We start from the raw sequence: 23,535 nt of genomic DNA, 5'->3' as shown, positions 1-23,535 counted from the left end.
CGAATCGATGGACGATCTGCACGAATCATGGACTTAGATGGGACAGATCTATCATAAAATTATTAATTTAATCTATTTAAATTATTTGAACGAGTGATTAATTCAAATTGAGAATTTATTTATAGTAAAGTACTCCGGTCAACAAGATGATATCTTGGAAGTCACTCAGTGCATAATGATTTCCATGGCCAACAGCAATTAGTCGGCGCTGAGATCGCCGACTAAAGGATTTCCAAATCCAATGAGCCACCTCTCCAGTCAAAGTCAAACTCAATCCCTTCTCTCTCTCTCTCTCTTCTCTGTCTGAATCGACCTGTCTTTCGCCTTCCACCGCGAGCTGCATCGAAATTCCAATGACCACGTTTCGAATTCCGCAAGGGTTCGATCGAGCTCCATCCAAATCATGTGTGATCGCCGTGAACGGAATCAAAAGTCAACGAAACACCTTTCCTCTTTGAAAGTCAAACTCAGAGCTACATAATTGAACATGGGAAGGGAAGGGGCGGAAGGAGAAGATGATCGGAGAGAGAATCAGCATGTCGCTGACCAGGAGGAACCTCTGGATCCATGCCCTGTTCTTTCTCGTTTCCTCTCTGCAGCGAGCAGCGCCGGGATCCGCCGAGCCCCGCTACGAGGACTGCGCTCCCCAGCGATGCGGCGGCCAGCAGGAGGTCACGTTCCCGTTCTGGATCATCGGTCGCCATCCGAGTTACTGCGGCCCTCCGGCGTTCGGCCTCACTTGCATCAACGACACCGGCGACCTCTATCTCACCGTCCTCAACATCCACTTCTACGCGCTCCAGATCTTCTACTCCAACAGCTCCGTCCACTTTACTATCCGCGACGACGACTCCTGCGACTTCCTCCCCGGCATAAACACCACCGGGTTCTTCCCCTTCAGCGTCAGCGCCTCCAACAAGCAGATCTTCCTCCTCTACAACTGCACCGGGCCGGAGAGCGACATCCCGAGGAGCTACCAGAACATGTCCTGCCCCCGGTTCAACACGGTCTTGTTCGGCGGCGAGTATGACCCCGTCCGCACACGCTCGCCGGACCCGAACTGCACCGTCGGCGTGGTGCCGGTGATGGGCGACTCGAACATCAGCGCCGGCAGCAACTACAGCGCCCTGCTGCGGGCCGGGTGGATGGCGAATTATACCGCGAGGGCTTGCAACAAGTGCGCCGCCAGCGGCGGCCGGTGCGGCTACGACGCCAACAACACCTCGACGTGGCAGGGCAATATCTGCCTCTGCCCCAGTGGAGGCCGTCATCTCCTAGATTGCAGCAGTGACAGTGAGTATCTGAGATCAGATTACGCGATACCAATTCCTGGATTTCAATTTCTATTCTCTGTTCTGATTGCAGGCAAGAAGAAGCACAGGAGATTGTTAGCAGCGGGTAAGGGAAGCTCTTGCTCGAACCCCCCACCCTAATCCCATCCCATGCCTGGTTTTTGTTGACGATCGATAGATTTTCTTCTGATACAGTTATTGCTGGATCCGCCGGATTCCTCGCTCTCACGTGCGCCGCCATCTTCCTCGTTTGGAGATTCACAAAATCCAGAAGAAACTCGATGGCGCCTCCAAGTTCTTCACTAGCAATGCTTCCTCGCTGAAGGATGACGATATTCAAGATCACTTCCAGACCCATGTCTTCTCCTACGATGAACTCGTGGAGGCTACCGATGGCTTCGATTCCTCGAGAGAGCTTGGCGATGGAGGCTTTGGCATTGTGTATAAAGGTAGGCTTCTAATCTGACTGCTGCTTAAACATGTTCGCCGGCCGGCCGTCGGCTGAATCCTCTTCTTTCCTTAATTTGCTATTTAGGGAAACTCCGAGATGGCCGGACGGTCGCCGTCAAGCGCTTGTACGGGAAGAACTATAAGAAGGTGGAGCAGTTCATGAACGAGGTCAAGATCCTCTCCCTTCTCCGCCACCAGTTCCTCGTCAGCCTCTACGGTTCTACCTCGCATCGCAGCCGCGAACTCGTCCTCGTTTATGAGTTCGTACCGAACGGCACGGTCGCCGACCACCTCCACGGCCGTCGCGCCGCCGAGCGGATTCTCACTTGGCCGATGCGCCTGCGGATCGCCATCGAGACGGCCGACGCGCTTGCGTACCTCCACGCCGTCGAGCCTCCGATCATCCACCGCGACGTCAAGACCACCAACATACTGCTCGACGACGGCTTCCGTGTCAAAGTGGCGGATTTCGGGCTCTCGCGCCTCTTTCCGGCCGACGCGACGCACGTCTCCACCGCCCCGCAGGGCACGCCGGGGTACGTCGACCCTGAGTACTACCAGTGCTTCCAGCTCACCGGCAAGAGCGACGTCTACAGCTTCGGGGTGGTGCTGGTGGAGCTCATATCGTCGAAGCCGGCGATCGACCTCCTGCGAGAGAAGAGCGAGGTCCACTTGGCGAACATGGCGATCGCTAAGATCCAGAACAACGAGCTGGTCGATTTGGTCGATCCAGAGCTCTGGCAGCCGTCGGACGAGGCGGCGAGGATGAGGATCGCCATGGTCGCGGAGTTGGCGTTCAGGTGCTTGCAGTCGGACGGCGACAGGAGGCCGGCCGTCAGGGAAGTGCTCGAGGGACTGGTGGCGATCGAAAACGCGGCGTGCGATTCCGGCGACAAGGCGGAGGGCGATGCCAATTGGTTCCAAGATGAGGCCAGTTTGATGCACAACGTCGCGATGTGCTCGCCGGACACGGTCGCCGGAAAGTGGGCGAGTCAATCCACTGCGTCACAATTGGATCGGTCGCAAGAGTCGACCATAATTTGATTGAAAACAATGGTTCTACCTATCAAATTCGATCTTGAACAAGCTAAATCGTAGACGACCTTTCTCTTGATTCGTCTATCGGATAAAATTATAGTACAACTTATACCTTTTGTTGAAGAGAGGCTGATCGTGGGATTGATCGTATGAGACTGCTGAAATAGTAAATTTTATCTTTAACATTGTTAAAGAGTACAACTTATACCTATCAAACTGACTTTTATAATATTCATTCCATTTGGAATTTCAATAATATAACAAATAATTCTCCTTTTTTGACATGTAAATATTTGACTTTTGATCATAATATATTATGTTTTAAAAAAATATTAAATGTTGTACTGGTAAAGATGCTCTTTGTGTGTAAAAAATATTAAATGTTGTACATATAAAGATGCTCCATGTGTGTTGGGTCAATCTGGTTGGTTCTTTGCACTAAGTTTTAGCATACCAACTATATTTAGATTCATCCTCTTTTTCCAAGGGTTTCATAATTAGACGTTAAATCTATTTCATATGATAGGCGTTGCCAGAGTATTAGGCACTGCTTTGCTATGCACTATTCATGGTGCCACTGTAGAAAATACTTTATTCGAAGATAATGACGGTGCAAATACATTTCATGCTTTTAACCCAACTCAAACCGAAGAGACTTATTCAATGGTTACTGCTAATCGTTTTTGGTCCCAAATCTTCGGGGTTGCTTTTTCTAATAAACGTTGGTTACATTTCTTTATGCTATCTGTACCCGTAACTGGTTTATGGATGAGTGCTATTGGGGTAGTTGGTCTGGCTCTAAATTCACGTGTTTTCAATTTATCTCTTCACAAATGATCATGATGTCATTGAAGTGGTAGATTTCATCTTTTTGTTATAGTATATAATTGTTTTTTAATAAGTTGAATTAATTTTTTATACATATAGTAACTATTGAATAATAATTACATAACTATTACACGTTGTAGGTCATAATTATATTGTTACGATAACCTTTTGATGTAATTTTTATTGTCATTAGAACTTCATTTCAATCTCTACGAAATAATCATATTTGACGACAAAATAATAAATACAAATGAAATAAAAATATATATTAATTTTACTTTCAATAAATAATATGACAATTATATATTATGGAATCTATTCCACTAATTGCACATTATAATCATCTTGTTGTATATATTAAAAAATAAAATTTACTAAATTATTAAAGAATTTAAAATATAGTATTATAATATGAAGTAAAGACTAAATTATTTTATTTTATTTTTATGATAAGTCAAAATAAATTTTAACATGAGTTATATTCATTACCATCCCATAAGTGATTTGAAGTCTTTTTAATATAATTTTTTTTATGTATTAAGCTTTTGATTTAGTTTTTTCCTTTTTTTTTAGGTTTTACTGCCTAATATAATTTAGTATTTTTCCTTTTATTATAGTTTGTTTGATTGTTTACTTCTTTTTAAAAATTCTAAACACTAAGTTTTTAATTTTAAGAAAATCAAAAAAGCACATTTTATTTTTTTATTATTAAAAGAACATTTCATCAAAAGAGCATCTTATATTTTCAAAATATCTTTTTAAATATTATTATAACAATTTTAAGAATAATATTGAGTAATTTTAATTATAAAATATAATCGATTCTTTCTATTTCTTAGGCTTAATAAAAATGTCTTTATCATTAAAAAAACTTTGATTGTGCCACTGGACAATGATACAATGTTAGAGTATTCATGATTTATGGTATTTACCGTTTGAATCCTAGTTATTCATTAATTAAAAGTTATTTTTCTCGAATGAAATGAAAAATCTAAAATATAGACAGTGAGATATTTCTATGAGGTCAGACCGGCCATCTCGAAGATTAATCGGATCGTATCTGAATTATAAAAAAATTTAATTGTGGTGGTTTACCCGGCTACAAGCTATTAATTATTCTCTAAAACACAACTTTATCACGGTGGTTTACAAGCTTAATTAGGTCTTCGGGGCCATGGTGCCGCAGTAAGATATCCAGGTGATTTCGATCCCCAACTACGACGTATTTATAGGCTACAAATGGAGATCGCAATCAAAGAATGTTGGGCATTGGGTTGGCCGCTGCGTGCGCTTCCCGATTTATCTTGGTGGCCGGTGGGAAACTTCCGTGGGACCGGATTAGTCATCTCCAGGGATTGAGTCACTGCGATTAATTGGAATTATTTTTTTATAAGCTTAATTATGTTTGACTTTATTATTTATTACATTAATTATTTATTTGATAACAATTTAAGTTTTTTTTATAATTCAAATGTGTAAGCTTTGTCCAAGTACTACTAACGTGATATAATTCGTTTAGCACATGTACAATCTAAACTTAATTTTGTGACAATCTCTTAATATGTTTGACTTTATTATTTATTACATTAATTGATCATGTGTCTTAAAAATGTGAATGTTCTTTAATTTGGTTGAGCAAATGTCACATTAAAAGAGTCGTATACTATTAGGAGAGATATCTTTTCTATTCCTCATTGTTCAATGTTTATCATATTGAAGAATATATTTCACACACAAAATAAACAGATGCAGTAATTAGTTCGAATTTTTTTTAAAGGACTAATGTTTTTAGAAAAATCAAAATAATTAACAATTCAATATATTTCTCATTTTAAAAAATATTATCCTTTTTTTTATAATATTGTAATAGCCACTTCATAGCTACTAAAATTTAGAAAAGTATTTCAATTCAATTTGATCAAAAATATTAGACATATAATACTTTTATATCAAAAAAATTCTTCATCAAGTTAGTTATTTTTAAAAAATTATCGAAATGTATAAAAGAGCAATTAAATAACTGTTATATTATTGTTGGTCACTCAGTCCCACTCTCGACCATCTCGGTCACTCGGCTCCACTCTCGGCCATCCCAACCTCAACGAGCTCGGTTACTCGGCTCCACTCTCGGCCATCCCAACCTCAACGCGCTCGGTCACTCGACCCCACTCTCGGCCATCCCGACCTCAACGCTCTCGGTCACTCGACCTCATTCTCGGCCATCCCGATTTCAACACGCTCAGTAACTCCATTCATTCCACCCAAGATTTTGCTCCGGATATCCACAAGCCTTTTGATGAGTGGTGAATCGGAGGCTTTAACTTCTCATTGCCAAAATTCAACCCCTTTGATGTAATGATGATACACCCATCGTACCCACAATGAATCTGTCTTAAATTGAATCTTCTATTTAAGGTCTTACTTAATAAAGCTTTATTCCATGCACAAGATCTCGAATATCATACCCCCTTCGTTTTTTGATAGACATAAGGAAGCCCAAGATATAGGAGGGTATTTAGAAGACCATACAAATATTCTACAAATAGTTTGGATCTTATCAATGACTCCAACGGGGATAGGGAGAATAAATAACCAATAACATTCTATTCTTTGTAATACTGTTTTTACCAATTCCAATCGTCCTGTTGGGTTGCAAAGGTGCAAACATAATCACACATCTAAAATACATGGAAAAGATCACGGGTTTAAAAAGATGGAAGATATCTCCATTGGAATGAGACCTTCTGGGGAGAGCCCAAGAACAAAGTCATGAGGATTTAGGCCCAAAATGGACAATATCATGCCATTGTGGAGATACAGACATCCTTAGGGACCCTACAATTGGTATCAGAGCGAGACCGCTCTTCACCGGACTAATCGCCGGATGAGCCATGATCCGGATCTAACCATGTGGATTGAACCTTAAACAAAGGAAGTGGGTGATCCCGTGTCTGAATCAAGAGGACCAGACACCGGACAGGAAGTCCTAGTAGGTCAGGTGAACCGAGGGGCAGGAAGTCCTGATTGCGGATGGGCAGGAAGTCTTAGTAGGTCGAGTGGACCGAGGGGCAGGAAGTCCTGGTTGCGGCTGGGCAAAAAGTCTTAGTAGGTCGAGTGGACCGAGGGGCAGAAAGTCCTGGTTGCGGCTGGGCAGGAAGTCCTAGTAGGTCGGGTGGACCGAGGGGCAGGAAGTCCTAGTTGCGGCTGGGCAGGAAGTCCTAGTAGGTCAGGGTGGACCGAGAGGCAGGAAGTCCTGGTGGGTCGAGGATTCAGACATCAAACGGAGGCTTTCCGTTTGAGGGGGGGCCTGTGGTCCTTTGTTTGAGGGGGGGGGATTGTTGGGTTGCAAAGGTGCAAACATAGTCCCACATTTAAAACACATGGATAAGATCATGAGTTTAAAAGGATGGAAGATATCTCCATTGGAATGAGACATTTTGGGGAGAGCCCAAGAACAAAGTCATGAGGGTTTAGGCCCAAAGTGGACAATATCATGCCATTGTGGAAATACAGACATCCTTAGGGATCCTACACGTCCAACATATGAAAAAGTGTGCTTAGGTCACACATTTATTTTACTTGTGATTGCCTCAAGCAATGGACTATAGTTAACACTCCTCAACTTCTCCACCGCTAGTGGAATACCCAAATATCAAAATAGAAACTTCCCTTCTTGAAGCCCAATGAGGTTAAGTAACCGGTTCTTTACTCTATCATCCACATCAACAATATATATGTGGGATTTCAATGGATTTGCCCTTAGCCCAGCTTCTCTTCCAAACAGTCCGCTATATGCTTGATTGAAGTCTCATCGGCTCGAGCAAACAACATGAGGTCGTCGACATAAACAAGGTGTATTATGCCAACCTCTTTGCACATGGAAAGATGGTGAAATGATGGCAGCGAGGAGATGACTTGCATTCTTCTAAATAACACCTCAATACATAATCTGAAAAGTAAAGGGGATAAAGGATCACTTTACCTCAACCTGCGCCTCCCACTAAAGAACCCATAGATGCCACCATTGAGGGAGATTGAGTACGAAGTCGTGGTTACACATTTCCTAATCCATGCACAAAATCATTGGGGAAATCCAAAACCAACGAGAGCGGCTATAAGGAATTCTCAATCCTCCCTATCAAACGCTTTATTCAAGTCTACGTTGATCATACACCTTGGCGAAATTCTTTTGCGAACATATTTCCTTAGGAGTTTTTGTGTCAAGTTGATGTTATCTCCCATGGATCTTCTTTGTACAAATGTCGTTTGAGCTGGATTCAATAAGTACTCCAAGACCAATGATAACCGTCTTAGCTAGTATCTTAGCAATTACCTTGTAGGCCTCCGGAACATAGCTGAGTTGGTTAATTACGACGAAGCAGAGTTGTAGAAGAGAGCAAGAGTTTGAATCTCGACGAAACCGAGTAATACCTCCTCCGTCGTGGCCAACTGCAGTTTCTCGATTTACCTCCTTACAGATAGTCATGGGGCTGATTGTGTGGGGTCGCTGGGTGGTAAATTCCACCTTATTAATTACCTTATATAACACATTACAACAAGAGATAGGTCGATAATCCGAAATACCTTCCGCATGATCCGACTTTGGCACCAAGTATATCAAACAGTGATTCCATTATTTTAAAAGTTTACTTCCTTGAAAGAATTTCAAAATTATAGCTATGTCCCATTGTAACAACTCAACTATATCCTGAGAATAATATAATATTTCTCCTAATTACCTATACAATGTTCATATTAATTATTATTGAGTTAGATTTTAAAAACAAATCAAAATATTTTTAAAAAACTATTAATGGTATTTTAAAAATTAAATAACGGAAATGGTCAAGAACTCGAGATCTAACAAAATAGATTTAGTTGGTCAAAACATTTTGATTTTTCTGAAAATAGAATTCATCGCAGAGCCACACGAAGAGAGACTTCTTTCTCACCTTCATTTAGGTAGAAGGAACCAGCACCACCACCACCACCACCACCTCCTCCTCCTCGCCACTGCCACCGTCGACATGGACAAGACCGGCCGACCGCCGAGGCGCCGGGAGATCGCCATATCGTGCATGCTTAACGCGGAGGTGGGCGCCGTTCTGGCCGTCATCCGCCACCCTCTCGTTGACAACCTCGCCGGCGGCCAGGGCATCATCGCCGCACCCGACGACGCCGCCAACCAGCACCTCGTCCACTCCCTCAAGTCCCTGCGCTCCCTCCTCTTCCACCCGCGGCAGTGGGGCGAGTGGCGCGCCACCGATCCCTCCCTCTATCTGTCCCCCTTCCTGGACGTGATCCAGAGCGACGACGTCCCGGCCGCCGCCACCGGCGTCGCCCTCTCCGCCATCCTCAAGATTCTCAAGCACGACGTGTTCGACGAGCACACCCCCGGCGCCCGCGACGCCATCCACTCCGTCGTCTTCGCCATCACCAACTGCCGCCTGGAGCACACCGACCCCGCCGCCGAGGACGCCGTCCTCATGCGCGTCCTCCAGGTGCTCACCGCCGCCCTCCGCGCCCGAGCCGCCGTCCTCCTCTCCGACCACGCCGTCTGCTGCGTCGTCAACACCTGCTTCCAGGTGGTGCAGCAGTCCGCCCAGCGCGGCGACCTCCTCCAGCGGAGCGCGCGTCACGCCATGCACGAGCTCGTCCAGTCCATCTTCGCGCGCCTCCCCGACGTGAGGCTGGACGCCGCCGACGACGATCCGCCGGCCCCCGCCTCCACCTACGGCGCGCGCTGCATGATCGACATCTTCCACTTCCTCTGCTCCTTGCTCAACGTCGGCGAGGTGGTCGTCGACGTCTCCGACGGAATCGGATCCATCAGCTACGACGAGGACGTCCAGCTCTTCGCCCTCGTCCTCATCAACTCCGCCATCGAATTGGGCGGCGACGCCATCGGAAGGCACCCCAAGATTCTCGGAATCGTCCAGGACGATCTCTTCCACCACCTGATCCATTACTCCACCCATTCCAGCCCCCTCGTCCTCTCCATGATCTGCAGCACAGTTCTGCACCTCTACAACTTCCTCCGAAGGTGCCTCAGATTGCAACTGGAAGCGTTCTTCACGTACGTACTCTTGAGGATCGCCGACGGAAGCAGCGGCGTTCACCTTCAAGAAGTCGCCGTGGAAGGCATCGCCGGTTTCTGCCACCAGCCCAACTTCGTGATCGAAACGTACGTGAACTACGACTGCGATCCGATGAGGCACAATGTGTTCGAGGAATTGGGGAAGCTGCTCTGCAAGATCGCATTCCCCGCCGGCGGCCCCATGTCGACGATGCAGACACAAGCTTTCGAAGGCCTCGTCGCCCTCATCAGCACCATCGCCGACAACATCGAAGTTGATCACATCCCCGCTCGCGAGGCCTACAATGTCGACGCCGGCGACTACAAGCCGTTCTGGGTGGCCAAGAGCGGGGAGAGCAGCTCTGTGAACTCGGACTCGTGGGTCGAGTTCGTGAGGATGAGGAAGGTGAAGAAGAAGAAGATCATGATCGCCGCAAACCACTACAACAGAGACGACAAGAAAGGGATCGATTTTCTGAAGATCACGAATCTGGTCCCCAACCCGCCGGATCCCAAGAGCTTCGCTTTCTTCTTCCGGTACACTCCGGGCCTGGACAAGAACAGCATTGGCGACTTCCTCGGCGATCCCGACGAGTTCCACATCCAGGTGCTCAGGGAGTTCACCGGCACCTTCGACTTCGTGCATGTGCTTCTCGACACGGCCCTGCGGAGCTACCTCGAGACGTTCAGGCTGCCGGGCGAGTCGCAGAAGATTCACAGAATCATCGAAGCCTTCGCGGACCAGTTCTACGAGCAGAACTCGTCGGACATCTTCGCGAGCAAGGATGCAGTGTTGATCCTCTCCTACTCCTTGATCATGCTCAACACCGACCAGCACAATCCGCAGGTGAAGAAGAAGATGACGGAGGAGGACTTCATAAGGAACAACAGGGCCATCAATGGCGGAATGGATCTCCCGAGGGAGTACCTCTCTGAACTGTTCCATTCGATCGGCACCCATGAAATCAAGCTCTCCGGGACCGGTGGATCGCCGGTGGAGCTAAGCTCTGCGCAATGGAATGATCTGATCAAAGCATCAAGAGTGGCCGAGCCATTCATCCAGTGCGACTACAAGCACAAGCTGAGCAGAGAAGCATTCGTGGTCATCTCAGGCCCGGCGGTGGCCACGCTCGCCGCCATTTTCGAGCAAGCCGACGACGAGGAGCTGCTCCACGAGAGCCTCGAAGGGCTGATATCGATCGCGAGGATCGCGCGATACGGGCTGGAAGACGTCCTCGACCAGCTCCTCTCCTGCTTCTGCAAGTTCACCGGCATCTTGAATCCGTACGCCACCGCGGAGGAGACGCTGCTGACGTTCAGCAACGAGGTGAAGCCGCGGATGGCGACGCTGGCGCTCTTCACCATCGCCAACAAGTTCGGGGAGTCGATCCGCGGGGCGTGGAAGAACATGATCGACTGCCTGCTGAAACTGAAGAGGCTGAAGCTGCTGCCTCAGTCCTTGATCGAGCCGGACAACGCCGCGGCTCCAGACTCCAGAACCAGCTCGAACAGGGGAGAATCCGGCGTCATCTTCCCGGCGTCCCACCGGGGAGCGAACAGCAAGCAATCCGTGTCGGGATTCATCGGCCGGTTCTCGCAGTTCCTCTCGTTGGACAACAACGACACGATGCTGAACTTCGGCAGCGAGTTCGAGAACAACCTGAAGATCATCCAGCAGTGTCAGATCGGCGACATATTCACCAAGAGCGCCAAGTTCCCGGACGAGTCCCTGCAGAATCTGGGGAGGGCGCTCATCTTCGCAGCCGCCGGCAAGGGACAGAAGTTTAGCACCCCCGTCGAAGAAGAAGAGATCGTCACCTTCTGTTGGGATCTTCTGGTCGCCATTGCTCTCGTCAACATCCACAGATTCGCCTCTTTTTGGCCCCAATTGCACGAGAGCTTCGCCATGGCCTCGCAGTTCCCCCTCTTCTCCCCCTGCCCGTTCGCGGAGAAGGCGATCGCCGCGCTGTTCAAGATCGCCATCAAGCTCGCCTCGCTGCCGTCTCGCCTGGACAGAGCTCCAGAAGAGCTCATCTTCAAGTCGATAAACCTGATGTGGAAGCTCGATAAGGAGATCTTGGACACTTGCTGCGAGAGCATCATGGATTCTACCATCGTGATCCTCAATGAGCACGGCAAAAATATACAGACGATCTTCGGCTGGAAGACATTGTTCCACCTCCTCAACGTCTCCGGTAGACATCCGGAGACGTTCGATCAAGGAGTGGAAGCTTTGATCAAGTTGATGAGCGAAGGAACCAGTATCAATCGACACAATTACGCATTCTGCATCGAGGCTGCCTTCGGATTAGCTACGCTAAAGATCAGTCCGCTGGAGAAGAGCTCCAAGATTCTGAGTTTAATGGCGGAGACGGTGAACTTGCTGGTCCAGTGGCACAACTCCGGCTACTCCGATCCGGGAAGCGGCAGCAGTGGTAGTAATTCATTCGAGGAGGCTCAGAAGGGAGGCAGCAACCTCGCCGCTAATCTGTTCATGAAGCTCGTGGAGGCGCTGAGGAAGACGAGCTTAGTGCGACGCGAGGAGATCCGGAACCAAGCGATTTCGGAGCTCGGGAAATGCTTCGCGGCGGCGCAGGGGCTGGACTTCGCGCCGGCGACTTGCCTCGCCTGCTTCAACTTGGTGATCTTCGCCATGGCGGACGACCTGCACGAGAAGATGCTGGAGTACTCGCGGCGGGAGAATTCCGAGAGGGAGATGCGGAGCATGGAGGGGACTCTCAAGCTGGCCATGGAGTTGCTGGTGGAGGTGTTCTTGCAGTTCTTGGTGCCTCTGTCGCAGAGCCCTGGGTTCAGGACGTTTTGGCTGGGGATGCTCAGGAGGATGGACACCTGCATGAAGGAGGACCTCGGAGACCACGTCGGCGTCCTGCCGGAGATCGTGCCTGCGCTGCTGAAGAAGATGATAGTACAGATGAAACAGAAGGAGGTTCTGGTGCAGACAGAGGAGAATGAACTCTGGGACATAACAAACATTCAGATCCAGTGGATTGCTCCTTCATTGAAGGACGAACTGTTCCCTGATGAATAAGATTATAGTTATCAACTTATGATTGCAGAAACATGATCAAAAGGATATCTCTCTACTCAATTCTACGATGGTGAATGTCAAGAACATAGTGATTCAGCTGCTCGCCGAAGGTCTCCGTCGAGAACTTCTGCGTGACGTGATTCCTTGCCTCTTCACCCATCCTTACAGCGGTCTCGGGGTCGGCCAAGAGCTTCGACATGGCCTGTGCGAATTCAAAAGGAGTGGGTTCGCAAAGAAACCCTGTTACGTCGTGTTTGATCGTCTCCAAAGGTCCCCCGCTGTTGCATGCGATCACAGGTTTCTTCGCCGCCATGGCTTCCAGAGGTACGATACCGAAATGTTCATCCTAGATCGATAGAAACAACTTCATAGTAACATAGATTGAATTTTTAGCTAGTCACTTGATAAATGTTACCTTTGGCGTGTATAGAACAGCAATGCATTGTGAAAGTAGTTCGTTTCTTTCTGCAGTCGAGCACGAAGTGACAAACTTAACTTGTTCAGATATCCCCTCCTCCACTGCCAATCCCCTTAATTCATCCAGATACTCGACGTTCTCTTTCAGGCGCTTGTCATAACCACCTGCGACGAAGAAATTATCAGTTGAAAACGTTACTTCCCATGTTAAGTTTCAGAGCTTTGCATGCTTGTTTAGTTGAGACAGAAAACATGTGATCAGATGGTGGCTTAGGGGGCATGCATTAGGTGGCTATTTTATCTCAACTGATGAATCGCTCAAAAGCTTAACTTAGCTTGAATGCAGAAACTTGAGTGTCCTTCCCAACTGAGAAGAAGGCTACTGTCAGAGATTTGTGTCTGCGGTGGTTCGTTAAGAGCAATCTTATTGACCAGAACACTGGACTTTCATAAGCATAGAACCTAAGAAAACAAAACACTGAATGTAGCTTAACCGGACAAGTTCACAGTGAGGCTCTTGAGGTGATAAAGCCACAAAATTCTCTTCAGGAAAACCAATGAGTCAAGCTAGGCAGGCCTCAGGCCAACAATTCCCGGTATTGTGTTGGGCTAGTGTTCAATTGGTCTAGGTTGTGCTTGGCACGACACTAGTTAAAGAGGACTCAGTCTATGTCTATTGCAGGCGCAACCGATTGACACCCTTAGAGTAATGTCATTCCATGTTGGAGGTATGTCAGCAAGCATAATATGCAAGACCGACTTTTCTTCTATGTCCACACTGAGTGAATTGTTTGTCATGAAACAGAGAGATTCTGCTCTGCTCATGGTCGTCATGTCTAGTTTTCATATAAGCTTAGGCTCTGTATCACATCATGCCAAGTGCTGACATCTAAGAGATGGATGCCAAACATTAATTGATTGGCATGCCTACTAGCAACGAAAAATAGACAAAAAGTAATAATAATAGCAGCAGAACTGCATACTCACCAGCAATGGTTAAGGTGGCTTTGGCAGGACTAGGAAGTCCATTTCCAATGGACTGAAGCAATGCAAATGCTGATATTGCTAATTCAAGGTTCTTTTTCTTCTCAAAGCGGTTGACTGAAAGGAAATTCAACCTGAATAATGCACAGAAATCTAAAATCAGTTAGACTTAGCAAACATCATGCAGACAAAGAAATTAATGATCTGAAGAAACTAGAATTGTATTTTAACCCTTGTAGATAACAAGTTATACAGGAGAATGTCAGTTACATACTTACGTATAAGTGCAAGGCCCATCAAACTGTCGCACATTGACTGCTGGATAGAGGACAGCAGGAAGAATTCCTCTTGAATGGAGACGGTGGAAGGTTTTGGCAAATACAGATGCTGTGAATTTACTGTTCACTAAGACTAGATCCGCCATACCTGTAAATATCATAATTTCTCTTACAGGACAGCACAAGAATATACATGTGGCGCGTGTATGTGCGTGTAGATAACTTTGTGTTCATGTGCTAAAAAGGCATAGAAGAGCATTTATAAACAAAAAGAGAGGACAAACCAGTAGTTGCTTCTTCTATCATGTCAATTGGTCTACGATATAACCTCCTAAGCATAGTTGTATGCTGTGCTAACAACAAATCTGGAAAGTGGCAGTAGAATAATATCTGAAAAAGAATTTGTAAGATACATTACATGGATTTCAGAATGATTACAATCCCTTCAATCATAAAATTAAGAAAAATACCTTAGCTGAGCGTTTTAGTTTCAGCAAAGGAATTACAACAGAGACCTGGTCCGCCAGTATAATGTCGAATGAAGGCCACAATAGAAGAGCACAAAGTGCAACAAAAATACATCGAAGATAAGCACATAAAGCATGGAACCGATAGAATATATGGCGAGGTAGGAAATCACCATGTACATGAACAGAAAAGGGACCTGAACAGATGGTGATACCAATATTAGCATCAGTAATTCATTACTTGATTCAGAGTGCGACTGCAGAAACCAAAACTAAACAAATGCTCAAGTCATCTTGCGGTAGGACAGAATATAAGTTGAATGTCATCTGATATATACGGTGATAAAATGAATTGGCCCAGCATCCATTATTGTTTGCACTTATCAAAACTATTCATCCTCTAGAGAAGTAAGAAGAGATTGATATTTGCATCATAGAATTAGCTAAACAACCTGTCGTTTCATCGTTCCTTTAAATATGCCATCTAGAAAGTTCACAATGAGTAGAAAATTTGCAATCTAACAATTGAGAAGTATCTAATTCAACTTGGAATTGAAACACTCAATTGCTAATGGTTTCTAAATATTGCAGCATGATTGGTAAACCCACTATAGACTCACCAGCAAGAGTCTCCTCAAAACATCTATTCTTGTCATGATGTGATGTAAAAAGGTGGACATTATGACCGTGAGATGCTAGTTGAACAGCTGCATCAACAATCAATCTTTCAGCACCACCTACAAACAGATTAGAATGCTATTAACAGTATTCTTTATGGACTCTTAATAAGCCAAATGTGATGGGATCTTTAGATATAAAAAAAAATGAAAAACCAAGTAACAAGCAAGTGCAGTCAGTTTTACTTGCTTAACAAAACCTAATAGAGTCAAGCTAAATTAATTAGATTTACTAGACTACATAATTCCTTTGTTTGAATCTAGAACTTTTCCAAGGTTAAAATTTACATTTCGAGTACTCTTTCATGTATTGTTAAATCTCATTCATTTCTTCTCTCATTGGATTTTTCATAAGCAGAGTTGAAATATTTGCTAAGTGGATATATAATAGGCGCGATCAGAGCACCAACTGACTTTGTTGTCCATAGAATAATACCTTTATTTGACTTAAGATGAAGATTGCAAATCATTTCCTTATGTTCTTAGATAATTAAATACATGAGAATTAACAAATATGGGAAATGAAGATTGCAAACTGGTTTATGCTAACCAAGTCAACTTTGAATCCTACAAGAGATAATTTTTATAGTTTTTCTTCTGCAGAAAGGAAAAATCTTAGTAAGGCGAAAAACACACTAACCAATTCCAAGATCAGGGTGGATTATTGCGATCTTCAGCTTCTTATCCGTTCTCTGAACATTTTTCTCCATCTCCTCTCCTCACTCACCAAAATGCCCTTTATCGCCAAGAATTGATCTATTTCCATTCGATATCGAGTATAATTGATCAATTTATGACGAAATAGATCGAATCGATAGACCTATACACAGCCCCCAAAAAATTTTAAAAGTACCTCCGCTTTCCCGATCCGGTCTGGGTGAGACGCTGCTGCAAGTCAGAAGAGGAACAAGCACCGCCGCTTGCCGGAGGATGGTTCGCGCGACCGATCGGATTACGATCCGGCGCCGCCCTGGAGGGAAGTGGGCACCAGAGGGAAGGGAGGACGGAAGGTTGAGGTCGGATAAAAACCGGAGCGGTTTAAATAACTCCTTATAGCTAAAACCTCCACTGAACCGGAGCAGAAATACGACTACTGAACCGGAGCAGAAATAAATCAAATTTAGCTCAATTTTAATTAAATTTGTAAATAGATCTAAATTAAATCCGGATAAACCTAATCACAATCACAAGGCCCATTTGATAGGCCCACGATATTATAATCAACCCTCAAATGAATATTTATAATTTAGTTTGATTGAGTTGGTTACTGCATAGACAGACTTATTGAAGTAGACAATGATCGAATATCGTCGAAGTCGAGGCAATGCTCTCCCTCCCTCATAGTAGACAACTGTAGCTTTCTGATTTACCTCTTCACAGATGATCATGAGACTGTATGACAGGGACGGATTACAACTTTTGCTGAAGAATTTAACACAAACTTAAATTTAAATCATAATTAACATTTAACAACAATTAATGGCTAGAGGGTTCCAAATAAAAGTACAAGTTGGCCTATACACATTTGGACAATAATCAAGAATGATGTCTTATTTTTCAATTAAAATCAAATAAATATCTCATTTGTAATTAAAGTAAATTGGATCTCTGATCTGACATCAATGGCTCAAATTACCCTTATCCCTACTCTTTTGTAGCAACCACTTGATAGCTTCTATAATGTATAAAAGCTAGACATTCTAGCTTTACACATCTGACCATTGTTAGATTATGTTCTTTTTGAAATGTATTAAGTGCTATAAAGTTTTCATCATTTGTTATACTTATTGAAATATTATTTAATTGAGTTATTTCTCAAAGAAATAAAATTAAAATGATATAAAGTAATCGTTGTAGAAGCTAATAACTAGGTTCTATACAATGTAGAAACTACATGTTAGCTTCTACACAGTTGATTGTGATCAAATAATATTATTTAAAATATAGTGAGTGTTATGAAATCATCATCATTGGTTTGATCATTGAAAAATTATTTTAACTAGGTAAAATTTAATGATGAGCATTGGACTACGAGGTAAAAGCATTTTCTCAAGGCGTCGTCTCTCAGAAGAAAGCACACATCTTCACAAAATGAACAACTAAACTCTTCTTTCCTCCATTGAACAGGAACGTAACATATGAATAGTTGGACCCAAGGTCAAAATCATCTCAATCATGGAACTTGTTACAGCTTTATCAGGCAACAAATACTACTGCAACTCAGGCGCAACTTGAAAAGCCTAGGCAGATGCTCATGAAATGGAGAAAAGGCTTGTTTTTTCCCCCCTCCGACTCGACTAACCACATCGAATACTACACGGAACACACTAGATTTCTCACATGAAATCATAATCATCCACACCATCAAAACCAGCAGTCATCATCAGCCTTGTCTACGTTTTTTCTTTGCACCTGTTGGATCATAACAACCCCCTTCCATCAATCATACTCCTCCAAAAGAACTGAAGAAACACAGTTTAAGTGCATGATACACTTACCTTGCTTTTTCTTTCCTGCATTGGCTTCTTTTTCTGCCTTGAGCTTCTCGTTTGCAATTGCCGAAGCTGTGGCAGCTACTTCTTTCGCATCTGCTGCTTTTAGTGAAGTCATAGAAAGCCTCAAGATTGCTTTAAGAAGGCCGATGTAATGAAAGCTTTTCTGAAGGGAATGGGAGGTAAAAGATAGTCGGTACCATACGAGTATAGGAGATCCAACGAAGAAGAACTATAAGTTTTACCTCATGAGGGCAGATTTTATACGAAAGGAGCTCGGCGTATTCCAGAAAATCATTCTCTGACTTAGGAATAAAGTTGTCTAGGGTCTTCTGATCACCTTTCCTGGCAAACAACTCTGCAGTCGACTTGTAATCAGATTCTTCAACAAGTCTGCTACGATTGGTTATGCATGTCAGTGCGGGTTACACAGAAAAGTTTTCAAGGAAATTTTCAAGAAACATAAACATAACCTTTGTTGGCGAAGTTTCTCAGCAACAGGATCTGCTAGAACTTCATCAGCTACATCAGATGTCTTAGCTTCAGGCAATTTGTCTTTCTTCCCTGGACTTTTGACGGCTGCCTTTGAAGTCATAGTCTTTGCCGCTTGTTCTGGCTTTGGTACCTGCATAATTCCAAAATGTCAATTTCAAAAACATATAAACATCATGTGGACATGCCTCTACAGTATCTTCTCATCAGTAAAAGATGAGAATTTACCTCTACAGTATCGTCATCATCCTCCCAGGATTCTTTAACATTTGCATCTTCCACATCCTCATCACTGAGTCCTTGGTCGATTAGTGACTAAACCTGGAGCTGCTGGTTCAAAATCTTCATCCTCCCAGGATTCTTTAACATTTGCATCTTCCACATCCTCATCGTCCCACTGAGTCCTTGGTTGATTAGTGACTAAACCTGGAGCTGCTGGTTCAAAATCTTCTTCATCTGAGAGAAGCAAATGAAAACGAAGTATCCAAAGGGCATGTTAGCAGACAGATAGTGGCAGACTTGGAAAAAGGAAGATTTTATTATGTGTAGCACTGTAACAACAAGATACAAGTTTGAAAACAATGCATGTCCTCTGCTCATTATATTTGCATCCAGAGAGGTAAATTTTGATCTTTATATAATTTATTTTATTTATTAAATTTCATAAACTTGATGGAATAATTCAATTGTAAAACCTATATACGTTTATGATTTTAAAATATTTTTTCTTAGGTAAAACTTAAAAGGGCATTCTTAAAATTATCACATTAAAAAAAAACAGAGACATATCTTATAATAAACGATGTAAGATTTCAGTATTGGAACATTTTGGCAAGTCCACAATTAAACTCATATTACTAAAAGAAATCTTAAAAATTGAAGGCGTCGTCTCTCAGAAGAAAGCGCACATCTTCACAAAATGAACAATTTAGCTCTTCTTTTCTCCATTGAACAGGAACGTAACATATGAATATTTCGACCCAAGGTCAAAGTAATCTCAATCATGGAACTTGTTATAGCTTCATCAGGCAACAAATACTACTGCAACTCAGGCGCAACTTGAAAAGCCTAGGCAGATGCTCATGAAATGGAAGAAAGGCTTGTTTTTTCCCCCCTCCGACCCGACTAACCACATCGAATACTACACGGAACACACTAGAACTCTCACATGAAATCATAATCATCCACACCATCATAACCAGCAGTAGCACTGTAGTCATCATCAGCCTTGTCTACGAGAAGTTGTTTTTTCTTTGCACCTGTTGGATCATAACAACCCCCTTCCATCATCATACTCTTCCAAAAGAACTGAAGAAACACAGTTTAAGTGCGTGATACACTTACCTTGCTTTTTCTTTCCTGCATTGGCTTCTTTTTCTGCCTTGAGCTTCTCGTTTGCAATTGCCGAAGCTGTGGCAGCTACTTCTTTCGCATCTGCTGCTTTTAGTGAAGTCATGGAAAGCCTCAAGATTGCTTTAAGAAGGCCGATGTAATGAAAGCTTTTCTGAAGGGAATGGGAGGTAAAAGATAGTTGGTACCATACGAGTATAGGAGATCCAACGAAGAACTACAAGTTCTACCTCATAAGGGCAAATTTTATAAGAAAGGAGCTCGGCGTATTCCAGAAAATCATCCTCTGACTTAGGAATAAAGTTGTCTAGGGTCTTCTGATCACCTTTCCTGGCAAACAACTCTGCAGTCGACTTGTAATCAGATTCTTCAACAAGTCTGCTACGATTGGTTATGCATGTCAGTGCGGGTTACACAGAAAAGTTATCAAGGAAATTTTCACACAAACCCAATCCGCGCTAAGCTATCTTAGTAGCAAAGAAACATAAACATAACCTTTGTTGGCGAAGTTTCTCAGCAACAGGATCTGCTAGAACTTCATCAGCTACATCAGATGTCTTAGCTTCAGGCAATTTGTCTTTCTTCCCTGGACTTTTGACGGCTGCCTTTGAAGCGGTAGTCTTTGCCGCTTGTTCTGGCTTTGGTACCTGCATAATTCCAAAATGTCAATTTCAAAAACATGTAAACATCATGTGGGCATGCCTCTGGAATAGCATGAATCTAATCGTTAATATCAAGTCCATACAATAAAAATCAATTCCTTGAACAAGAACCGATGGTGACTGTTTCCTTTTCAGTGTATCCAAAACGTTTAGAGTTGAACACAATTTCATTTCCTGAATAGCATGAGACTACCCATGAATAGTCCACACGCTAAAAAAATTTCATGAAATGGTTTTAGATCGAATCAATAAATCAACTTGCAAACTCATTAACAGCATCATTTTAACAACTGAGTAACTAGTTTCAAAAAGACTGATATGGAATTACAAAATCTAAATGCATGGACATAATAACACAAGATGTCAACTTGGCAAAGAATTATTTTTCTAATTTCCTACTCCTAATGCCACCATGGCCAGAGAAATTGCTTGTTGAATGATGCTGAAAATTAGATATTATCTCACAGAAGTTTTTTCTTTTTGAACAAATCTCGAAGGGCAATATTAGCAACATCAGTAAAAGATGAGAATTTACCTCTACAGTATCTTCTTCATCCTCCCAGGATTCTTTAACATTTGCATCTTCCACATCCTCATCGTCCCACTGAGTCCTTGGTTGATTAGTGACTAAACCTGGAGCTGCTGGTTCAAAATCTTCATCATCTGAGAGAAGCAAATGAAAACGAAGTATCCAAAGGGCATGTTAGCAGACAGATAGTGGCAGACTTGGAAAAAGGAAGATTTTATTATGTGTAGCACTGTAACAACAAGATACAAGTTTGAAAACAATGCATGTCCTCTGCTCATTATATTGAATTGCATACAAATTTAGCAAGAAATTGGATGCAGTGTGAACTAACCATACCACAAAAAAAAAAAACTCAAACTCACAAAGAGAAAAATATGATTAAGCTCGAAATGCCTAATATACCCCTTCTATAGACTCGAAATAAGAGTTGTTCTTTCTAAGCATATGACTTGGTTGTCCCAAAAATTCTAAATAAATATAAACAACCTTTTATTCAAAATAACATAAATAAAATAAAAACCTACACTACTTCATTCTCTCTAACCCGAACCAGGAGTTTGACTTTGATATCAATTGACGTAGTACAAATCAATTATGCTGTTAAAAAACTCAATCTCACAACTCACAAAATATTATTAAGCTTGAGATACTCTACTACATGGGATACTAACTTCTTTTATAGCTCGAAATAAAATCTATTCAATGCAAAAATAGGACTTCTTGTCTCAAAAAATTGAACATTAAGAAGGAAAATATTTAGTGGAATGAAGAAAATCTAACATGAACAATGTGTTTTCAAATCTATACAATAAGTAGAGAATGCACATGTATGATAGTTATTTGAAAGGGAAGGGGGGGGGGGGGGGGGGGGGGGGGGGGGCGCAAAAAAGGTCCTCTATTGGATAGGGATGAGATACACTAGTAGCTATGGACATGGTACCTGAATATTCTCCCTACCAATGGGTTACGTTTCTAAGTAAATTATAATCCCACATGCCTCACAAGAACTTTAATGCTCCCTTTGCCGACCAAAATATACGAAACTAAACATTACCTATCTATAACCAATGGGCACTAGCTTGATACGATTAACTAAAGAACTAGAGGGTGGATGATCTGACAGAAATATGAACATGGGTAGTTCTATTACTATACTTAATTGTAATATGTTCTGAACTAATAAGGTAACTTACACTTGCATAATAAAAAGTACAAGCAAGAGGGCAAGAAACATGAAAAATATATCAACCCTTTATCAAATAAGTTTTTATCCCAAGCAGAATTTGGAGTTGATTTATTTATGGTTTTACTTGTCTTTCTTTGATAAAATTGCAGAACATAGTGCAAGCATCCGTAACTTGACCTCCATGTTGAAGAATGTATAACATAACAATCCTGTATTAAAAATTACCATAAGGATGAGAGCCAAAACTTAAAGGGAAGAGTGATCTGAGTATCCTCTAGATTGGCAATTTAATGTTGAGGAAGAGGCAACTGAACTGATTTCCTAACTTGACCAATTAGCTGATGACTCACAAGAATCAATCAACAACAATAATTATACATCAAGAATAAACAATTCCCAACTCACTAAAATTTACCAATTTAGGAAGCCCCAGATATCAAAAGAATAACTAACAATAGCTTCTGCAGAAAAAAAAAAAAGGACTAATCCGTTTCTTGACCAACCATAACTTAAATCAATCGATTGCAAGTTCAATAATTGGAAGACGACTAACCCCAATCGGCCATGAGTCTGCCCTTTCAATCCCACAGCCTGTCGGTACAGCTTCCAAAATTTCGGCCCCGTGAAACTAAGAACGCTATCAGAATAAGAAAAAAAAATCATGTACCGAGCGAGCCATGTTTAAAAAAAATACAAGATTATACCTACAATAAGTAAAACGGCCAAAGATTCCCCTAAACAGACAGCCGTGGGAAAGGCAAGATCGGTCCTCGACGGGGCTGGAGCGGTGGAAGGGGCAAGCGGGCGCCCCGGCGGTCGACGAGTCAAGTCGAGCAGTAAAGGGAAGACGAGATCGCGATGGCTATGCGAAGGCGGCGACGACGGCGGCGTAGGGGAATCGAGGAGCAGAGGAAGGAAGAAGGGAGAGATGCGGTGGAGCGAAGGGTATCGAAACGCACGGGGGTTGATATAGCACCGTCGGAGCCGTTTTATGCTGTGCGACTCGGGTCAAGGTTGGATCAGCTACAGCTGCCTCTCACGTGTTTTGCATGCGGACTTCTTTATTGGCAATTTCCGATTTGCCCCTCGCTTTTCATGTTTTTATACGAATACCCTTTTAATTTACTTCATACATTTTTTCAAATTACACATATAGAGAGGGATAATATACTCCGGGAGTATAGTTGAGTTGGTTACTGTAGAACAGATTTATTGAAATAGATAAAAGTCGAATCTCAGTGAAATCGAGGTAAGACCATCTCCAACCA

The 23,535-nt window shown here is 43.2% G+C and overlaps 4 protein-coding genes and 1 pseudogene across 4 annotated transcripts; 2 read left to right on the top strand and 3 right to left on the bottom strand.

Moving 5' to 3' along the window:
• The first annotated feature begins 388 nt into the window (after positions 1-388).
• LOC141846200 (LEAF RUST 10 DISEASE-RESISTANCE LOCUS RECEPTOR-LIKE PROTEIN KINASE-like 1.2) lies at positions 389-2,930 on the top strand (annotated as a pseudogene).
• Positions 2,931-8,449: 5,519 nt separating this feature from the next.
• LOC141846497 (ARF guanine-nucleotide exchange factor GNL2) lies at positions 8,450-12,733 on the top strand. The gene has a single exon (XM_074734535.1). The coding sequence runs from the start codon at positions 8,450-8,452 to the stop codon at positions 12,731-12,733; it is 4,284 nt and encodes a 1,427-aa protein (XP_074590636.1).
• LOC141846668 (alpha-1,3/1,6-mannosyltransferase ALG2) lies at positions 12,689-16,564 on the bottom strand. The gene is made up of 9 exons (XM_074734708.1): positions 16,410-16,564; positions 16,197-16,312; positions 15,500-15,616; positions 14,883-15,076; positions 14,697-14,802; positions 14,413-14,560; positions 14,138-14,268; positions 13,149-13,315; positions 12,689-13,079 (listed from the first exon to the last, which is right to left on the bottom strand). The coding sequence occupies exons 2-9, from the start codon at positions 16,264-16,266 to the stop codon at positions 12,786-12,788; spliced, it is 1,227 nt and encodes a 408-aa protein (XP_074590809.1). The 5' UTR covers positions 16,267-16,312; positions 16,410-16,564; the 3' UTR covers positions 12,689-12,785.
• Positions 16,565-17,914: 1,350 nt separating this feature from the next.
• Positions 17,915-19,127, bottom strand: LOC141846496 (uncharacterized). The gene is made up of 6 exons (XM_074734534.1): positions 19,109-19,127; positions 18,872-18,996; positions 18,522-18,673; positions 18,294-18,441; positions 18,055-18,214; positions 17,915-17,968 (listed from the first exon to the last, which is right to left on the bottom strand). The coding sequence occupies exons 1-6, from the start codon at positions 19,125-19,127 to the stop codon at positions 17,940-17,942; spliced, it is 633 nt and encodes a 210-aa protein (XP_074590635.1). The 3' UTR covers positions 17,915-17,939.
• A 180-nt stretch (positions 19,128-19,307) lies between these two features.
• LOC141846305 (uncharacterized) lies at positions 19,308-23,209 on the bottom strand. Its single transcript, XM_074734321.1, has 7 exons — positions 22,976-23,209; positions 22,821-22,904; positions 21,088-21,215; positions 20,386-20,537; positions 20,121-20,268; positions 19,885-20,044; positions 19,308-19,799 (listed from the first exon to the last, which is right to left on the bottom strand). The coding sequence occupies exons 2-7, from the start codon at positions 22,831-22,833 to the stop codon at positions 19,705-19,707; spliced, it is 696 nt and encodes a 231-aa protein (XP_074590422.1). The 5' UTR covers positions 22,834-22,904; positions 22,976-23,209; the 3' UTR covers positions 19,308-19,704.
• Positions 23,210-23,535: the final 326 nt, after the last annotated feature.

The sequence above is a fragment of the Curcuma longa genome, chromosome 15, assembly GCF_044706935.1.
Source record: "Curcuma longa cultivar G26 ecotype Majalengka, Jawa Barat chromosome 15, ITB_CL_G26_1.1, whole genome shotgun sequence".
Taxonomy (NCBI): Eukaryota; Viridiplantae; Streptophyta; class Magnoliopsida; order Zingiberales; family Zingiberaceae; genus Curcuma; species Curcuma longa.
This window is presented reverse-complemented; position numbering and strand designations above follow the sequence as displayed.